This window comes from Myotis myotis, unplaced genomic scaffold (assembly GCF_014108235.1).
Source record: "Myotis myotis isolate mMyoMyo1 unplaced genomic scaffold, mMyoMyo1.p scaffold_m19_p_8, whole genome shotgun sequence".
In the NCBI taxonomy this organism is placed as follows: Eukaryota; Metazoa; Chordata; class Mammalia; order Chiroptera; family Vespertilionidae; genus Myotis; species Myotis myotis.
This window is the reverse complement of record NW_023416390.1, coordinates 62,319,606-62,337,629: the sequence shown is the minus strand read 5'-3', so window position 1 is coordinate 62,337,629 and position 18,024 is coordinate 62,319,606. Positions and strand designations below refer to the sequence as shown.

General features: G+C 41.2%; 1 protein-coding gene across 27 annotated transcripts in view; it reads right to left on the bottom strand.

Moving 5' to 3' along the window:
- NEB (nebulin) overlaps nucleotides 1-18,024 on the bottom strand; it is a 194,171-nt gene that overhangs the window by 11,282 nt on the left and 164,865 nt on the right. For 14 of the 27 annotated variants that reach the window (XM_036319262.1, XM_036319266.1, XM_036319277.1 and 11 more), the window contains 13 exons: nucleotides 17,884-17,988; nucleotides 16,483-16,587; nucleotides 14,778-14,888; nucleotides 14,266-14,376; nucleotides 13,628-13,741; nucleotides 12,752-12,856; nucleotides 9,891-9,995; nucleotides 9,268-9,372; nucleotides 7,926-8,018; nucleotides 6,912-7,004; nucleotides 2,981-3,073; nucleotides 2,401-2,493; nucleotides 1,344-1,436 (listed from right to left, as the gene is read on the bottom strand). In XM_036319262.1, coding sequence (XP_036175155.1) covers nucleotides 1,344-1,436; nucleotides 2,401-2,493; nucleotides 2,981-3,073; nucleotides 6,912-7,004; nucleotides 7,926-8,018; nucleotides 9,268-9,372; nucleotides 9,891-9,995; nucleotides 12,752-12,856; nucleotides 13,628-13,741; nucleotides 14,266-14,376; nucleotides 14,778-14,888; nucleotides 16,483-16,587; nucleotides 17,884-17,988 — 1,326 coding nt within the window. The remainder of the gene's footprint in view (nucleotides 1-1,343; nucleotides 1,437-2,400; nucleotides 2,494-2,980; nucleotides 3,074-6,911; nucleotides 7,005-7,925; nucleotides 8,019-9,267; nucleotides 9,373-9,890; nucleotides 9,996-12,751; nucleotides 12,857-13,627; nucleotides 13,742-14,265; nucleotides 14,377-14,777; nucleotides 14,889-16,482; nucleotides 16,588-17,883; nucleotides 17,989-18,024) is intronic. The other 13 variants (XM_036319270.1, XM_036319271.1, XM_036319274.1 and 10 more) reach the window with 3 other exon arrangements.

The window sequence follows — 18,024 nt, the reverse complement described above, 5'->3', positions numbered from 1 at the left end:
AAGGAAAACAGTGATGATAACATTCCAAAAGTAGTATTAGTTGACATTGAAAATTTAAACGAAATCAAAAGATTGTTAGTGAATAGTAATTAAAAACAAAGAAAAACAAAACAAAAATACACTGGGACTAATAAGAGTGATCACTTTATAAGTTATATAAATGTCTAATCACTATATTGTATACCTGAAACTAATACAGGTATACTGTATGTCAACTATAATGTAAAAGTTAAAAAATATTATTTAAGAAAGACAATGGGACCAAAGAAAGTTACTGATCTAATTATGTGAAAGAATCAAACATTGAGAAAATAGTTAAACAATTAAAAACCATTTTGGAGCCCTGTCCATATGGCTCAGTAGTTGAGCGTCAACCTATGAACAGGGAGGCCACAGTTCAATTCCCTGTCAGGGTATATGCCAGGGTTGTGGGCTTGGCCTCCAATTATTGATCAGGAGGCAGCTGATCAATAATTCTTTCTCATAATAGATGTTTCTATCTTCCTCTCCATCTCCCTTCCTCTCTGAAATCAATAAAAACATTAAAAAACCACACACAAAAAAAACGCATTTTGGATCAAACCTTCTCCCATTCCTCCCCCCCGCCCCCCCCCCCGCCAAATTCAGCTACATTTTCCTAATAACATTTGATTAGATTTGATTCAGATTTTAGATTTGAATCTAAGATCCTTTTATAGAAGTCTCACAGACCATTTGAGGACTGTAGAGGTTTTCAGCAATAATAATAGTACAAGAGAAAATAACATTAAATATAAGCTTATGGTCTGATTTGTGTGTTAAAAACAAATCAGAAGGTTTGGATTTCTATTCATGGAATGGCTTGTTTAGAACAAGTATCAAGATGAGATTACTTTGGGTCCTGATACTGAGCCATTTCCTTTCTCAGCACTGCTGCTGCTCCAGACAGGACCTATGTCAAGGTAACCCCTGTTCCAAGCAAGAGCCATTATTTTTACACAGGGCCTCATCCTGTGTCTTTTCTTGTGATGCTAATCCAGAAATATTGAATAAAAAGAGTTCCAAGTAAATAATAACGACAGTGTTTGGGGGTTTTTTGGACATCAATTACCTTCAAAAGTCCCAGTAATAACATAACAGGGGAAAAGATAAAGAAAGGAACCAATTAAAAGTTTTAAGGGACTAGTATGAAAAGCATAAAATGTTAGAATCAAATGCTGGTTAAAGAAGGATTCAGTTGATGAGATTTAGAAAGAGAATTTGTTAAATTGAGAATTTCAAAGGGACTCATAATAAGTTTGGATTTATAGAAAGTTAATTATTATTTTTTAAATATGGAGTTAAAGGAGCTTTCTGCCAAATACCGAGCTAAAGTTTTCTTGATTGCGTTTGACTCTCTCCATCTCAGGAGTGACAGGTATGGGGGTCCCCTTGTTCAAATTCTCTTTGTACAAAATCTGTGTGCACAAAAGCAACAACCAAATCAGCCTGGAGCCATCATTTAGGTAGACATAACCTTTGAAATAGTCTCTAAAAAGTACTTTTGTTTGTTTTCATAATTATGTAAAATAGGCCTAAATAACTTTAAGAAATAGAACTATAGGCCACCTTTGGACATTTGGTCAAACAGCACAATGTCTGTCTCTAAGCAGCATTAATACGGACACAGCTGCCAGGATGCAGGCAGGAGTCCTTACTCAGGCCTTCTCTCCAAGACAGAGGACTGGACCTATCAAACAGCATTCAAGTTAATGGAAATTAATATCTATAATGAGCTGTTGGTAACTCTAAATTAGGGAACGAGAGATGATAGATTTGGAGAATAAAATAAATATTAAAAGCTAAATAAATAGTAGCTTTCAATGATTCTGAAGCTATGCCAAAGGGAAAGCTCAGTAATATCTTGCGTGGTATACAAAATCAGCTAACTCAAGGAAACTTCTATTTCTGAGTTACTAAAAATTGCTGCATTGTCTTTTGAATGAAAATGTTTAAGAATCACATTTTTAAAAGAAAAACTGCAACCACAAAATATACATCAAACAGAGCCAGAATAAATACCACTAAAATTCTAATTAACATTGACCTTTTAAAGGGATGTTAGATTTTACTTTTGACATGTGCCACACCAGTTAGAAACACCTATTGTTATTCAAGGAGGATCTGCGGAAGGAAACACTGAGTATTACAGAAGTTTAAGGAAAGTGATCAATACTACGTTTTAGGGAAAAGAGTTAAAATTTCACACCAGAACTAAAGTAAATACTAAATTAGATTTAGATGAAAAACTGAATATTTGGTATCATTATTTTTATATAAATTTAGTAATTTTATAGGCAGAAAAATCAGATGTTTGTAACGTGTTAAAATATTATTTTAAATAAGAGTTAAGGGATTTTATTTTTGTCCCCTAAGAAATACCGAGCTAACGTTCTCTTGATTGCGTTTGACTCTCTCCATCTCTGGAGTGATAGGTGTTGGGGTTCCTGTCCCCAAATTTTCTTTGTACAAAACCTGTGAGATACAAAAAAGTACCCAGAAGACATTCAAAACAAGCATAAGGATTAAGGAAGGGAGAAATTTAAAACAGGAGTATGGGAGGGGGGAGTATTTTAGTGAATAATATTTAGTAGGATAGTGCTTTTACTTCACCATTTTAATGATTTCTACAATGCTAATTCTCAGAATAAAGAAGTACAGTGGAAAGCACTGAGTTTAAGATATGAGTATAATGAGGAATTGTGTGTTAATTTTACTTACAGAATTTCACATCTAAGTACTCACACTTGTCAGTGGTTAAAGTACCATCAGAAAAGGGAGTCACTTCGTGTGAGTCCCGATGGTTTGGGTCAGGTAATAATACGCACACGCACACACACAGACACAAATACACACAGAACCGTTGTTAAGATGTTACTCTTTTAAAAAAGGATGATGGGTTATTCTGGTAATTTTTTTAAAATGGGAAATAGAGTTTCTTATTGGATATATTTATAAATACCGAGCTAAAGTTCTCTTGATTGCGTTTGACTCTCTCAATCTCTGGAGTGACAGAGGTTGGAATGCCTGTTCCCAAGTTTTCTTTGTACATAACCTGTAGGAGATAATTAGAATACCCAGAAAGGTAAAATGACCGTGAATCCTTTGTATTACAGCTACACATGTGCTATTTGGTGGAAACTCATAAAAACAGTCTTGCTTTCAAATATGACACCCAAGGAATAAGGAGAAGAAATTCCACAAGTATTTACATTTTATCTTGAAAGTAGTAATTTTACTACTTTAAAAACTGTGCACTAAATTGCACATTTTGTATAGTCAACACTTAATAGATTCCTAAAATGCACTAAATAGTAGCCACACTTTCAGCAATGAGAAAAATCTCTCCATTTTGTAACATCTTGTATTAGTACCTTTCATTTAGCAGGTCCACGAAAAATCTATTTTACTTAATAAATAGGTTGCTTGGTTTAAAAATTTCTCATTGCACGATACTGTAATCCTTCAGGGTCATTGAGAATTTTCTGTTTGTTTTGCATTTTCTACTGCACACTCCTAGCTGCCCCCTAGTCTGTAGGTACTTTTAATGAGAGGAGACTGAAGGCATTCATTTTTTCAGGAAGAGCATCTTCCTGAAAAAGGTGATTGTCGAAGAATCACTTAAACTGGTGTTTTGCTAGCAGGTAAGTCCCTATTTGTTAGGGTTTATGTCAGAGGACTGGACACTGTCATGAAGAGTGAGGAGCTTCCTGAACCTCTAGCCACCTTTCCTCTGAATGCTAAGAATTTTCAGCCTAAAGGAATGAATGAACTCTTCTCAAATGGATGGAGGCTACAATGTACTAGCACCTGGTGTGAGAGCAACATGAAAAATCTAGGGGTTTGTGTCACGGATGAGTTCCTAAAATCACTGACCAACTGGTGTTGATATCTTTGTTTTGCTAGGAAACTTTCAGGGATCTTAAAAGTCTACCATGTTGGTACAGCATTTTGTTTCTTTACCCAGCAAGGCAGTATAACTGACCATGGACAGCAGAACAAAATAACCAGAGAAAGGCAGGAATTTGCGTGAAAAGTGACAAAGAAACTATGGGCTAGTGTTCTTGGATGAGTGGACACAAAACTCTAAGTGAAGCTGGAACCATCAGGAAGCCAGAGTGTAGGCAGGGAGTGAAAGGGAATGACATCTAAATAATATGAACGCGAGGTGATTCTGAGAGAACCAAGATGGCGGCATAGGTTAACGCCGGAGTTTGCTGCTTTGAACAACTACTTCAAAAGTGAAACCAAAAAACGGAAGGGACATCACCCAGAACCACAGGAACGCTGGCTGAGTGGAAGTCCTACAACTAGGAGGAAAGAGAAACGCATACGGACACTCAGAGGAGGCGCAGTGCTGAAGTCAAATTCTGAGGTGCGGAGTGCGCGGAGCGGGCTGGCGGCGGAGGGCGCGGTTGGCGTTTTCAATCTGGAGGGAGTCGCAGACTCTGAGCTCCAGATACGGGCGAGTCTTTAGGGACCCAGACTCAAACGGGAGAAGCGGGACTGTCTGGCTTCGGTCAGAGCGAGTGCAGCTTTCTCTCCGAGCTTTGCAGCGGGTGCTGGGACTCAGAGAGGCAGAGCCCCTGGGGACAGGACTGAGAGCTGCCATAACTGCTCTCTCCGGCCCACCCTGTTGATCCTGTGCGACCCACCCCGCCCAAGCCCTGCACACAGGCATTTGCCGGATAGCCTCAGGCAAAGGCTAGATTAGCACCTCCCTAGAGGACAGAAGTTCTCTCACTGCTGACACAGCTGATTCTCATAGCCACTTGGCCTGGAGGTCAAACCCTCCCTGGAATTAGCTACAACAATCAAGATTTAACTATAAGACTGCGAACAAAGACCACTAGGGGGTGCACCAAGGAAGCATAACAAAATGCGGAGACAAAGAAACAGGACAAAATTGTCAATGGAAGATATAGAGTTCAGAACCACACTTTTAAGGTCTCTCAAGAACTGTTTAGAAGCCGCCGATAAACTTAATGAGATCTACAAGAAAACTAATGAGACCCTCGATCTTATATTGGGGAACCAACTAGAAATTAAGCATACACAGACTGAAATAACGAATATTATACAGACTCCCGACAGCAGACCAGAGGAGCGCAAGAATCAAGTCAATGATTTGAAATGCGAGGAAGCAAAAAACACCCAACCGGAAAAGCAAAATGAAAAAAGAATCCAAAAATGCGAGGATAGTGTAAGGAGCCTCTGGGACAGCTTCAAGCGTACCAACATCAGAATTATAGGGGTGCCAGAAGATGAGAGAGAGCAAGATATTGAAAACCTATTTGAAGAAATTATGACAGAAAACTTCCCCCACCTGGTGAAAGAAATGGACTTACAGGTCCAAGAAGCGCGGAGAACCCCAAACAAAAGGAATCCAAAGAGGACCACACCAAGACACATCATAATTAAAATGCCAAGAGCAAAAGATAAAGAGAGAATCTTAAAAACAGCAAGAGAAAGAAACTCAGTTACCTACAAGGGAATACCCATACGACTGTCAGCTGATTTCTCAACAGAAACTTTGCAGGCCAGAAGGGAGTGGCAAGAAATATTCAAAGTGATGAATACCAAGAACCTACAACCAAGATTACTTTATCCAGCAAAGCTATCATTCAGAACTGAAGGCCAGATAAAGAGCTTCACAGATAAGAAAAAGCTAAAGGAGTTCATCACCACCAAACCAGGATTATATGAAATGCTGAAAGGTATCCTTTAAGAAGAGGAAGAGGAAGAAAAAGGTAAAGATACAAATTATGAACAACAAATATGCATCTATCAACAAGTGAATCTAAGAATCAAGTGAATAAATAATCTGATGAACAGAATGAACTGGTGATTATAATAGAATCAGGGACATAGAAAGGGAATGGACTGACTATTCCTGGGGGGGAAAGGGGTGTGGGAGATTCGGGAAGAGACTGGACAAAAATCGTGCACCTATGGATGAGGACAGTGGGTGGGGAGTGAGGGCGGAGGGTGGGGCGGGAACTGGGAGGAGGGGAGTTATGGGGGAAAAAAAAGAGGAACAAATGTAATAATCTGAACAATAAAGATTTAATTAAAAAAATTAAAATTAAAATTAAAAATTAAAAAAAAAAAAAAATAAATAAATAATATGAACGCCATGCAAGAGAAAGATCAAGTGTCTTCTAGTGGCAACTAAATGAGACGTCAGCCCTCCAGGCCCCAGAAGAATCTCTACACCTTTTATTGGCCATAAAATATTTCCCAAACTTCACACAGTCTCTTGCTAGTAGCCAGCAATTGTTTGGAATCTGCTTATGGATGAGAAAGTGTATGAATGTGTGTGCACCTGAAATTCCTGGTAGAGAACACGCTTAACATATAATATACCCTTGTGGGAAGATGACAGCTAGCCCCTTAAACACACTCTGCATTTACAAGGAGAGAGCAGAGGACACAGGGCAAGAAATCTTGAAAGGAGGGGAGAAAGCTGCAGAGACTTCAAAGTCTACCGTGGGTCCTCTGGACAGTGGAGAATGTCCTGGTATAGACACACATGCACACACACATATATATCTATGTTACTTCTATGTTTATATGTATACGCTTTTGGTTAACTAACTTGAGATCGTCCAATAACCGTAGTGCTACTGTTGGCACATTCACTTTAGAAATTGCAGGTGTGATGATTCATCAAGAAGCCAAGTCCCTCCTGCTCGCTGACCATGTGAAGACAGAGGCTTCTTATCTACTCTTACAAATTGCAGTGCTCCTCTCACGGCTGAGGGAGAGTTCACACCATCCCCAAGGCATGGGGAGCCCTTGGGAGAAGGGAGGAGGGGTGAGATGGAGCTGGGGAGCGATCGGGACGGGGCTGGTTGCACAAACCCATGCGGAGTAAGCGTATGGGCCACTACCGAGCTAATGTGCTTCTGCGTCTCCTTGACACGTTTCACTTCCGGCAGGTCAGAGATCGGGGTTCCTTGTCCAATTGCTTCCTTGTACTTCACCTGCAGATATGATAGGGGGGCATGGGAGGTGTGGTTAGCAGTCCCGCAATTTTTAAAATCGCAAGTAAATAGCAGGAGTTCTCCACTTAGCTCGAATGGGGCCACATTCTGAACTGGGTCAGAGGAGAGCAAAGCCAAGGGCAAGGACACTTGGCCGCTCTCCTGTCTCATTAGGGGGTGGGGAAGGGGTGGGGCTCCGGGTTAAATCTTTGACTCTAACTTATTTTGTTTTCTGACAAGTGACAGAGTCTCTCCTTAACCAAACTTTGGTCAGACTCCTCTCAGTCTTCTTCCTAACTAGACCTTGACTGCTGGACTTCAGCCTCCATCTTTGCATCGTCCAATTTTAGCAAAAATCCTGCTAAAATTAGCATCTCCCACCCTGGCTATCTGATCCCCCTGGATATCTGACCAAATTCCTCGCCCCACCATCCCACAGGGGCAGCCTGATCACCCCGCCCGCCTCCAGCAAGGGCGTGGGGAGTGGGTTTAGTTAGCCACAAGCCTCCTGACCCCAGAATCTGGGGCCCAGATGTTTTCTCTGAGTAATTTTCCACCCACTGATCCTCTCCCTGCCCACCCCAGCATCCAGCTATAAATTCTCACTTTTCCTTGTTGTATTTGAAATAGAGTCCAGTTCTATACCTAGATCTCTTTCCCCTACAGTGCAGTGGTCCTGAATAAAATCTGGTTTTTTACCACGTTATTGTCCAGCCCTGGTTTGCTCTGACGGGTCTCTCCGTTTTCCGTATCTAACCTCCGCTCACAAAAACCGTCCGGTGCTGCACTGACTCTGAGGCGACCCTAACTGATTTGAGCAACTTAAGCTCCTGGTGACAAGGGTTTGAGTGCAGCTCAAACATCCGTGTAAATGATCAAAAGGAGGCAGAAAATATCAAGGTGAGTCCTCGGCGTCCTTACCGAGCTAATGTGGTCCTGTGTTTGCTTCACTCTCATCATCTCAGGGGTCTTTCCAATCGCTGTTCCTGGTGAGGGATCCTCTTTATATAAAACCTGGGCATTCAGAATCGGGACAGTGTTACACAGAGGAAAGGGAAACCCGGCAGCTACTGGAGAGAGTCTAGGAAACTTGGTTTCCGTGAAAGCAAAAGACACTAGAGAAAGTCCTTAGGCAAGCGCCTGATGTCTTCCACGTCGGCATCAGTAACTCCCACATGCAACAATGGGTCACTTTCCAGATTTTGAGGTTTCTTTTAAGATAATCATACCGTATTAATACGGAATGAGGAAAACCAGAAAATATTGATAAAAAAAAAACACAACAACCTCGAGCTTATATAAAATACAAAGTCCATGAAAGAAATGTGAAGTTGGTTGGTTATTTGGGGGAGAGATAAGAAATCACCAATGGAATACTGAGCTGCTGTAAAAAGGAAGGAACTCCTACCATTCGCAAGAGCATGGATGGACCTGGAGAGCATTCTGCTAAGCGAAATAAGTCAGCCATACAAAGATAAATATCACATGATCTCACTCATTTGTGAAATATAATGAACAACATAAACTGTTGAACAAAAACAGATCCAGAGACAGAGAAGCATCCATCAGACCGTCAAACCTCAGAGGGAAGGTAGGGGAGGGTGAGGGTAAGGGGTGGAGATCAACCAAAGGACGTGTATGCATGCATATAAGCCTAACCAAAGGACACAGACACTGGGGGGCTGAGGGCATGAGCTGGGGGATGGGAGGGTTATAGGGGACAAGGACACATACGTAATACCTTAATCAATAAAGAATAAAAAAAAAAATCACAATGTCCAAAAGAACTCCATCCTCCTGGAGCAAGGCAACAGAGGTTACTGCTGTGGGATTTAAAAAATTTAAAGAGCCCTAGCTGGTTTGGCTCAGTGGATAGAGCATTAGCCTGAAGCCTGAAGGGTCCCAGGTTTGATTCCGAGTTGTGGCTCAATTCCCCAGTGTGGGGTGTGTAGAAGGCAGCCAATCAATGATTCTCTCTCATAATTCATGTTTCTATCTTTCTCCCTCTCTCCTTTCCTCTCTGAAATAAATAAAAATATATTTTAAAAAATTTACAGAAAGAAAGGTTACTTTGTTAGCAGATTTAAATTGTTATGCAAATGGTCTGTGGAATGATGGTTTTAGAGCAAAGTATGGAGAATGTTAACAAGTAACTGCTGGTATTAACTGGGGGAGGTTAGATGCTAATTGTCAGGCTAGTATATTTTTAAAGAGTATGGAATTATTAGATTAGCATTGAATAGAAAATAAAGAGTAAATATACCGAGCTGAAATTCTTTTGATTTTCTTTCACACGCAGTATTTCTGGGGTGTCTTGAACAACTGTAATTTTTCCTTTGCTGTTTTTAAGGTCACACTGGTATTGGAGCTATGAAGAAAGAGTAAACATTTTGTTAAGATTTCAGCATTGTTTTATATATCTTTAATTGTCCTATATTGTGTGAAGGAAGTTAAAATCCTGTGTTTAAAAAAATGTCTATGCCACAATAATCACCGTTTGATAGCCAAATGGAAATTCTTTAATAAAAATTTATGGAGAGACTAATTTTTAAAAACCTTAAAACTTTTAACATGTCAAATTAGGGTTTTGTTTTTTTAAAATGTATATCTTACCTGGAATTAACTGTGAAAAAACACAGATTTTGCCACTAAAAAAAAGGATCATAGTTCACATTCAGTGACAGGAAATCACCAACAAAGTGACAGATGGGTCTGTCATGCTTTGATTGGGCTTGAAGCATGAGGTGAGTGGAGAGGAGAGGGTGGGAGTTGTGGGACTGCTCCATGCCCGACTGCCGGGGTGATGCCCACCTGTGTGTGTCCAGGGGCAGCCTCCTTGCCCTGCCTCAACCCATGGGCTGTGCTGTAGATCCAGTAAAAACTTACAAGGCTGAAGTTCTTTTGGTTCTCCCGCACTCTCTGCATCTCCGGGGTGTCTAACACTGTTTCATAGGAGGACATGCTCTTCTCTGCATCTTCCTTGTACTTTTTCTGGGAATAGGTTTAAAAAATCAGGACGGTGAACACCACAGGGAGATGGTCCAGTGAGACCTAAAATAGCTCAGCAGATGGGAAGTCCTTCCCTGGCTGTTCAAGGAGGTTAGGAGTCACAGAGCAGGGCTCGCTCCGTGAGTAGCTCCGACCTTTTCTTCCCTGGGGGACCGAGCCCAGGTATTAAGTAGGACCCACTGACAGGCAGAGCTGGCAGAGAAAGGCGCTTGTTGGCTGGCCCATAGGAGGGAGGTGATCGTGTGCACGGCTGCTGGCAGGGAGACCGGGATGCCTACAGTGAACTGGATGGAGCCGGGCTGTTCGACAGCAGATGGAGAAAAGCAGGGGATTAAGAGCCATCATCAAGGCTCCTGAAAGCCGGCCTTAGTTGGCGAGAAGGACATTTTCACTGGCCAAGGACTGCGCTGAGCCAGCCTTCACTTTCCTTGGGCTCTCCCACCCCGCCCGGCCCCGCTGGTGGGAGTGACTGCCCACAGGGGCTGGTCTGCCCCAGACATCCAGGCAGCCATCCCCCACTCAGCTCATCACCTCCAGTTCAAAAACACGGAACACTTACTCTGCCTTAGAGTCTGTCTTTCCCTTTATCACTTGTCACCAAGTCCTTCCACTTTCCTCTCTAGCTTATTTATCTCTACTTTCTGACACTTTTTTGAGAAGTATGGATGCGCAGGGCTGAGGCAAGAAACTGGCTACTTTTGTAAGGGGGTAAAACTAATCTTTCTATATATCTTTATTTAAATTGTATTATACAGGGTGAGGCAAATGTAGCTTTACTGTTGTGAGTACATGAAACAATTTATTCTTGTATTATTATTTATTAATTATTGTATTATTTTCCATATAAACAACTGTAAACCTACTTTTGGCCCACCCTGTATACAAATTACATTTGTAAGTGTTGAAAAATTTAATATAAGAGATTTTTGTTGTTTAAGTGGTGGAATTTTTTTGTTAATTTTTGTTAATTCTCACCCGAGGATATTTTTCCATTGATTTTTTAGAGACAGTGGAAGGGGTGGGGGAGAGATACAGAGAGAGAAACATCAACGCAAGAGAGACACATCAATTGGTTGCCTCCTGCATGCGCCCTGACCAGGGCCCGGGCTGGGGAGGAGCCTGCAACCTAGAATCGAACCTGGGACCCCTCCGTCCACAGGCCAATGCTCCATCCACTGAGCCAAACCAGCTAGGGTTAAGATAAGAGATTTTGACTTGGAGTTTGTTCATCTAACAGGAAGCCAGTTAGAGCCGACATTTCTGAAAGGAAAGGGCAGGTCACCAGGACCAGATGTTTTCCCTTAGGAGAAAATCACTGGAATGGCCCTTCTTAGTTATGCAAATGTAAGGCAAAGGGTCTCACTGTCCTGGGAAAGGGAAGACCCAGACCTCCTTTTCTTCAGCAAAAGCTGTTGTACCTGGTTTGCAGAGTTCACGCTAGTCCCTGAGAGGAGTGGTCAGTTTGCCCTGGGAATTCAGGGGCATTCTGAGAGGAGGGAGTCCCAGACCTCCTGGCGTGAAGGAGTATTCAGAATATTATTCTGAATTTGTGGGTCAGCTTACAACGCTTGCATGAACACTCCTCCCCACTACCCCCAATGTGAAGTTTATAAGTTATGAACTATGTCCTCCCCAGTGGAAACCAGAAGCAGTTTTGAGGAAAGCACTAGTTCTCCTGGGGAACTAGCCCAGGAGAGGCCTAGGAAAGCACACAAGAGCAGAGTGAGCGAATGAACCCCTCCCTGGAAAGTGTGCACATGCTGAGGTCGTCTTTGAGGGCTAACAAAGTCAAAAGGCAGAGGTTATTGGCTGGTAAGCCTCTCACAGCCCTAAGAATGTTGACCTCCCTGGCTCCCGCAACCAACACAACATGGTAGTTTGAGACCCACATAATTTTGCTAATCAAATTCTTCCCCACTCCCACCTCTAAAATAAAAGGTTCAGTTCTCCCGTTTGAATAGATCTGCTTCCTAATTAACCCACTCTCTGGAAATAACTATATTTTTCATATCTAACTTAATGATATAAAATTATATGTTGCTAAAAAATGTTTAAATTCATGATTCTTCCAACTTGACTGTCATTAAGTTGATCATCTATGAAGATTAAAAACAAACAAATAAATATACAAAACAGATTTCCAGAGTCTACATCAGACTTACTAGCTTCAAAATTCTAGTTGGAACCGAGAAAATCTACCTTCCCAGGTGTTTATAAAGTATAGCCAGGTCAGGTAATTATTGCTTTAGAACTCACTAATCAGAAGACAGCAAACATTGTAATCCAGGCTACTCAAATAAATGGCAGATTCCCAATATAATTGGCAGACTCCCAATATCATGGAAGATTAAAACAAATGAGGGTATGTCTGGTGTATGAAGGACATCCCACATTTCTTCATCTCTCTATTTGTAGGACGATGGAGAGTTATACACCATGGGAGGAATCAGGGCTAGCATTGATGACATAATCTTAATCTCATTAAAGAAATTGATAATCCAAATGTGGACTGTTAACTTTGTTTCTTCAGTTCTTCTAAGAGTCCTTCAGTAACTTAAGATTCTCTCATTTAATTATATGCAAAAATCTAAACTTTGATCCAAACTTGCATCATAGATAACTCCCATCTCTTTTATTGGGCAAGATTGTGATCTGAAAGGACCTCCTTACAAATAAATGCAAAGATTTTGTACTTCATGATTGGGGTCAATGAGTGATATCCTGATGAATGTCCTTACCTGGCTTGAAAGGTTTTTGACTTGTTGGGCATGAATGATCTCAGGTGTATCAACCACAGAAGTGAAATTGGCTTTTTCCATTTCTGCTGAATGCTTGTACTTAATCTGCAAAAGAATACCCAGCAATTGAGTAAATGTTTACAATGTGCACAACACTTGTTGGTTTAAGTTGATTAAGAGGTGATCAATATTTCTTTCCCCCCCAAATTCATTTATTTGACAATCAACAGACATTTTCCTTATTATGTTTATAGCTTTATACTAAAGAGTGAAATTCAGAAAGAATGAGTTCTAGCTGTTGAGAGACTATCTAGTTGGGCATGGGGAACAGAAGTAGGGGAAGGGAAAGGGGGAGGAGAGGAGTAATGGGAAATGAGGGAGGTAATCAGCAGAGAGTAAGGCATGGATTGTTTATTTACACAAGAAAACCAAAGACCCAAACCAATCACTGTGAGACAATGTGGGATGCCTAAAAACTATGTTTTAAATTTAGGCCTTGAAAGGAGGGAAAGAAAGGACTCCCAAAATAGTTTAAACAAGGAATTCTTGGTGCCAAAAGAGGAGTGTAATGACTAAGAAACAAGGCCAGTTGTCAGAGAGTCTACACCATTTCCAAGCAGCTATTTGGTTCCCCAATTTCCACCCTTCGCTCTGAATGTCTCCTGTGGCTGCAGACTCAGAAAGGCAGATGGAAGCAGGCCTACCAAAGGGTCCCTGATTCTTTTATTAGATGGATTCACTAGGCAGATGTTTAAGAATGATACTATATGCATTCGACGGTCATTGACCAACAAGTTAGATAATAGAAGGACAATCTGTGTCCTTATAATCGCAGTCACTTTTTTTGGAAGATTGACATGAAACAGGGACACTGACCTGACTGGCAATATCAGTGGCGTTCTTGGCCCTCATGAAGTCAGGCGTTTCATTGGCCATGGCGTTCAGGCCTTTTCCTTTGACTCCCAGCTCCAGGTCTCTCTTATATTCTTTCTATAGTAACATTTTTAAAAAAGTTTCCTTACTTCCATGATTAAATAAAAAATGTACAGAGTGACTATAAATCCACATAACATGCGACCTTATTTGCTATGTTCATCTTTCCCTATGGTAGGATGCAGTGGTGACCACCAAAATCCATTTTAAGGCCTCTTTTTGAACACTTCAGCATCTTTTGTTTAGAAAATTAATTATAAAGCAAATTTTAAATCTAGTAACAACTAGGATTAAACTTAGAGCAACCACTCCCATTTGGTGTTTTTATTTAAATGAGCACACCAAATGGATCAAGAGTAATAATATTAGATAAATAATAGGTTAGGATAGTGATAGCCACTATAAACACAGATTGCTATGATATCAACTCATTAGAAATTAAGATATATTTTATTTAATGGTAGTAATCATGTTGGATATGGAATTTGAAATTCAAAAACTCTTTTCATCTCTTTGGATTTGTGTGTGTGTGTGTGTATCTTGGCTGTGAATTATGTGCATGCAGTTGGCTGGGGACCCACCTCATTGAGGATTTGAGTGGCGTTCTTTGCTCTTATCATGTCGGGAGTATCTTCCATTTCATGGAGACCCTTCCCACGGATGCTTTCCTCTAGGTCTCTCCTGTACTCTTTCTGTATCACAAAATAAAAGCAGCAACGATGACCAGAAAGCCTGGATTGCTCTTCTCAGGTAAAGGGTCAAAATCCCCAAAGATAAAAAGCCCTTTCAATTTTAAACAGTTGCAATTTAGTAAATAAAGATATCAATAAAAGCAGGGTATAAGCTTCATCAGTTAATATGAAATATTCAATAAAAACTAGAAATTAATAGGATGGTAAGGTAAGCACATTTTATTCGGTACTCAATTAAAATATCAGAAGAATGAACATGGGTCATAGGTTAGGTGACCAAATATGAACCCAACTCGAAACCCACAAAGTTAGGTGGTGGTTAAAATGGTGGGAGGTGGTGAAAGTGGCATTAGTGCAGTTATTTGGATCCAGAGGGAAAGAAAAGACCAACTGGGCACTACCTCGCTGATTATTTTGGTTGCATATTTGGCATGTAATGAAGCTGGCGTGACCTCCAGGCCAGTCAGGTTTCTGCCTTTGATGGACTCATCATATTCTTTCCTGTATTCTTTCTAATGTGAGTAGGAAGAAAGAACAAGTTAAGAAAAAGACACGTTATTATTATTTACTAGAGGCCCGGTGCATGAAAATTCGTGTACGCAGAGGGGGGAGTCCCTCAGCCTGGCCTGCACCCTCTTGCAGTCTGGGAGCCCTCAGGGGATGTCCAACTGATGGCTTAGGCCCACTACCCATGGGGAGCAGGTCTAAGCTGCAGTCTGGCCTCCCTCTGTGGGAGGTAACCAGGTGGGCCAATCAGGGGATGGCGCCAGCCAGTGAGTGGCCAGCCCCGCCACCCCCACCCCCCATTGCCCTTCCGCGGCCACTGGTCACAGCTGCCCTCCCCCTGCCCCCATCGCTGTCCCCTCCCTCTGCCCGCTGGCATGCACCTTGGCTGGCCTGGCGCTGCTTGCTCACTAGCCTTGCCCCCCCAACCCATCATTCCGCTGTTTTGTCTATTTGCATATTACACTTTCATTATATAGGATTACTATAGAGGACGTCTCAATCTTAAGAAGATATTACATTTTCTTTCTATGTTGGCTTCTTAACTTGGTCATAGTTCTGCTGATGGTCACATACTTAAAACATGTTTGATTTTTCTGGAAATACTTTGTCTAGAGCAAATGGCCTCAAGGAAATGTGACTGGGGCTGGCCCTCCATGAGAGCAGAGGGAAGGACCCAGGAATCCACTGTCATCTCTCCTGATGACATTTTTCTTAAGGCAGCAAAAGATTTTACTTCTGAATTAGAAGTAAGCAACTCAAGGGAAAAAAATAAAACAACCCAGAGGAAGGAAAGCCTGAGGTCACCAGATACAAACTTGACCTTTTTCATAATCATGATCTATTATTTTTAATCACTAAATAGATCATGTGGACAAAATTATTTTTAGATGCCTCTGTTAACATTTCTAAAATAGGAATTATGGCACCTTGACTTTTGATGTTTTGATAAACACCTTGATCACTAATCTTCTTTCGTTTGGCTTGGGGCTACGTATCTAGAGAAGAGCAGTCCAACCCTAGCCAGTTGCTCAGTGGGTAGAGTGTTGGCCTGTGGACTGAAGGGTCCTGGGTGTGATTCTTGTCAAGGGTACATGCCAAGTTGCAGGTTTGATCCCCAGTAGGGGGCATGCAGGAGGCAGCCAATCAATGATTCTCTCTCATCATTGATGTTTCTATCTCTCTCACTCTCTCCCTTCCTCTTTAAAATAAGTAAAAACATATAAAAAATAAATTAATTAAGAAAAAAGGAAAGAGAGCGAGAGAGAGAAGAGCAATCCAAAGCTGATGGTAAGTCTATGCAGAGGGAATGTTTCACTCATGAAAAAAAATTATATTATATTCAATATAATTTCAGTATTAGCAATAGTTTACTGTGTTCTATTTCTATGAAAATGATAGTTAAAATAAGACATACGTGGTAAATGTTACTGTTCAGAACATTTTTGAAAACTAAACCATAGGATTTTAGAGATCACATGGTAAAGCATCCCATCATCTACTACTGTGGGATAATTGAAAGCTGGATACGTTTGTGAGCAGAGCATGTTTTCATCAGGTTGAGGGTGTGTTTGCTGTGTGGTGTGTTTGCGTAGCACTTACCCCGCTCTGCATCTGCTGAGATTCTTTGGCGGTGAGGTACGTTGGTGTTTCAAAGTCCAACATGGGCTTTCCTCGTTCCTTTTCATACTTTTCTTTGTATTTCACCTAATGATGAAAAGCCTTATTAGCTATCCCTCCTCGGGTCAATTTGTAGACAGATTCCAGTTTAAGGATAGTATTTTTCAATTGACACATTATGTCCAAATGGGTGGCATCTCTGCCACTCAAGACAGATCCAGAACTTTTTTGTTGCCAAAGGGGAAAAACACCATTTCTGTCTGCAAGGCATAATCAGGATGTGTGTTCAACTCATGGAGACAAAAGAATCACTGCAGAAGGATCAGCAGAGTGAAACACTGAGGCAAGAAAACGCATGGGGAAGATCCCCCGTAGATAAGGTGGGCCAAGATCTGATATGTGTAGATGTGAACATTTTAACCCTGGCATTAGTCAATACTTCTGATTTTCAAAAATCTCCAGTTTTTCTTTCAGAAGAATTGCTGTCAGACAACTGGGGTCTTGATTTGATGGATAATGCTACAACTTCACAGGTTAATAACTCTTCCTAGGTCATAATCGGTCACATATGTAATGCAACCAATGTAAGTTGGTATAAAAATAAAAACTAGTTTACATGTTGACTGACTTACTAATAAACCTGACATTCTCTAAAAACCCCCAACACTATTTTACAAACACAATCCCTTTACCCTCATGGGATGAAAGTCAGAGGCCCTTGTTCATGCAGTGTCTTAGTGGCAATGCTCAATGTCAGCTCTTTTTATTATAACAATACATCACTGAGGCCTGGGGGCAAGTGCTATTTTATGGATGATGTGGGGGTATTTCTAGTAATTTAGCCCTTGTGGTTAATGCCCAACCGGGACCTTAATAATGCTGAATTTGTAATATGGGAGGACATGTGACAGCAAGCTCCTTCTCTCAATTCTTTCCTTCATTATTTGCAAATATTACAATTTCTAATATACCCAGAGACTACTTCATTGGTAGGTCTGATCATATCACTTACCTGCTTAAAATCTTCCCAAGCCTCTCTATCATCCATTGTTTCTTAACTTGCAGGGCAGGCTCATGGGGGCACATTGGGACCATTGTAAGGGCTTTGTTCCCCTTTGTAACATAATCTTATGCTTCCAGTCCCAGTCAGTAACCTGACTCACACACATTGTACTGTTTCTCCAATACATGTTGATGCTCTTATCACTGATGACATAAACAGTTGTTTCAAAATGTTACTAAGTTCAAAGCCCCTGTATCTATGGACATTTTCTCAAACTGTAGTTACCGGAACTGTCACTACTATCCTGGGGGGAATCCACGCAAGCTTCTGACACTGTAGACGATGAGCGTCAGGGAAAAGGTCAGTCTTGATCAACTTACGATGCTCTGCAATTCCGTGGCCTCCTTTAGGTGCAGCTGCTCCAGGTTGTCAGGGATGGTGTGGTAGTGGCCTTTGCTCTTCTCATACTTCTTCTTGTACTGGTACTGAGGGGAAGGTGGCAAAAAGGGCACGTGGATGTT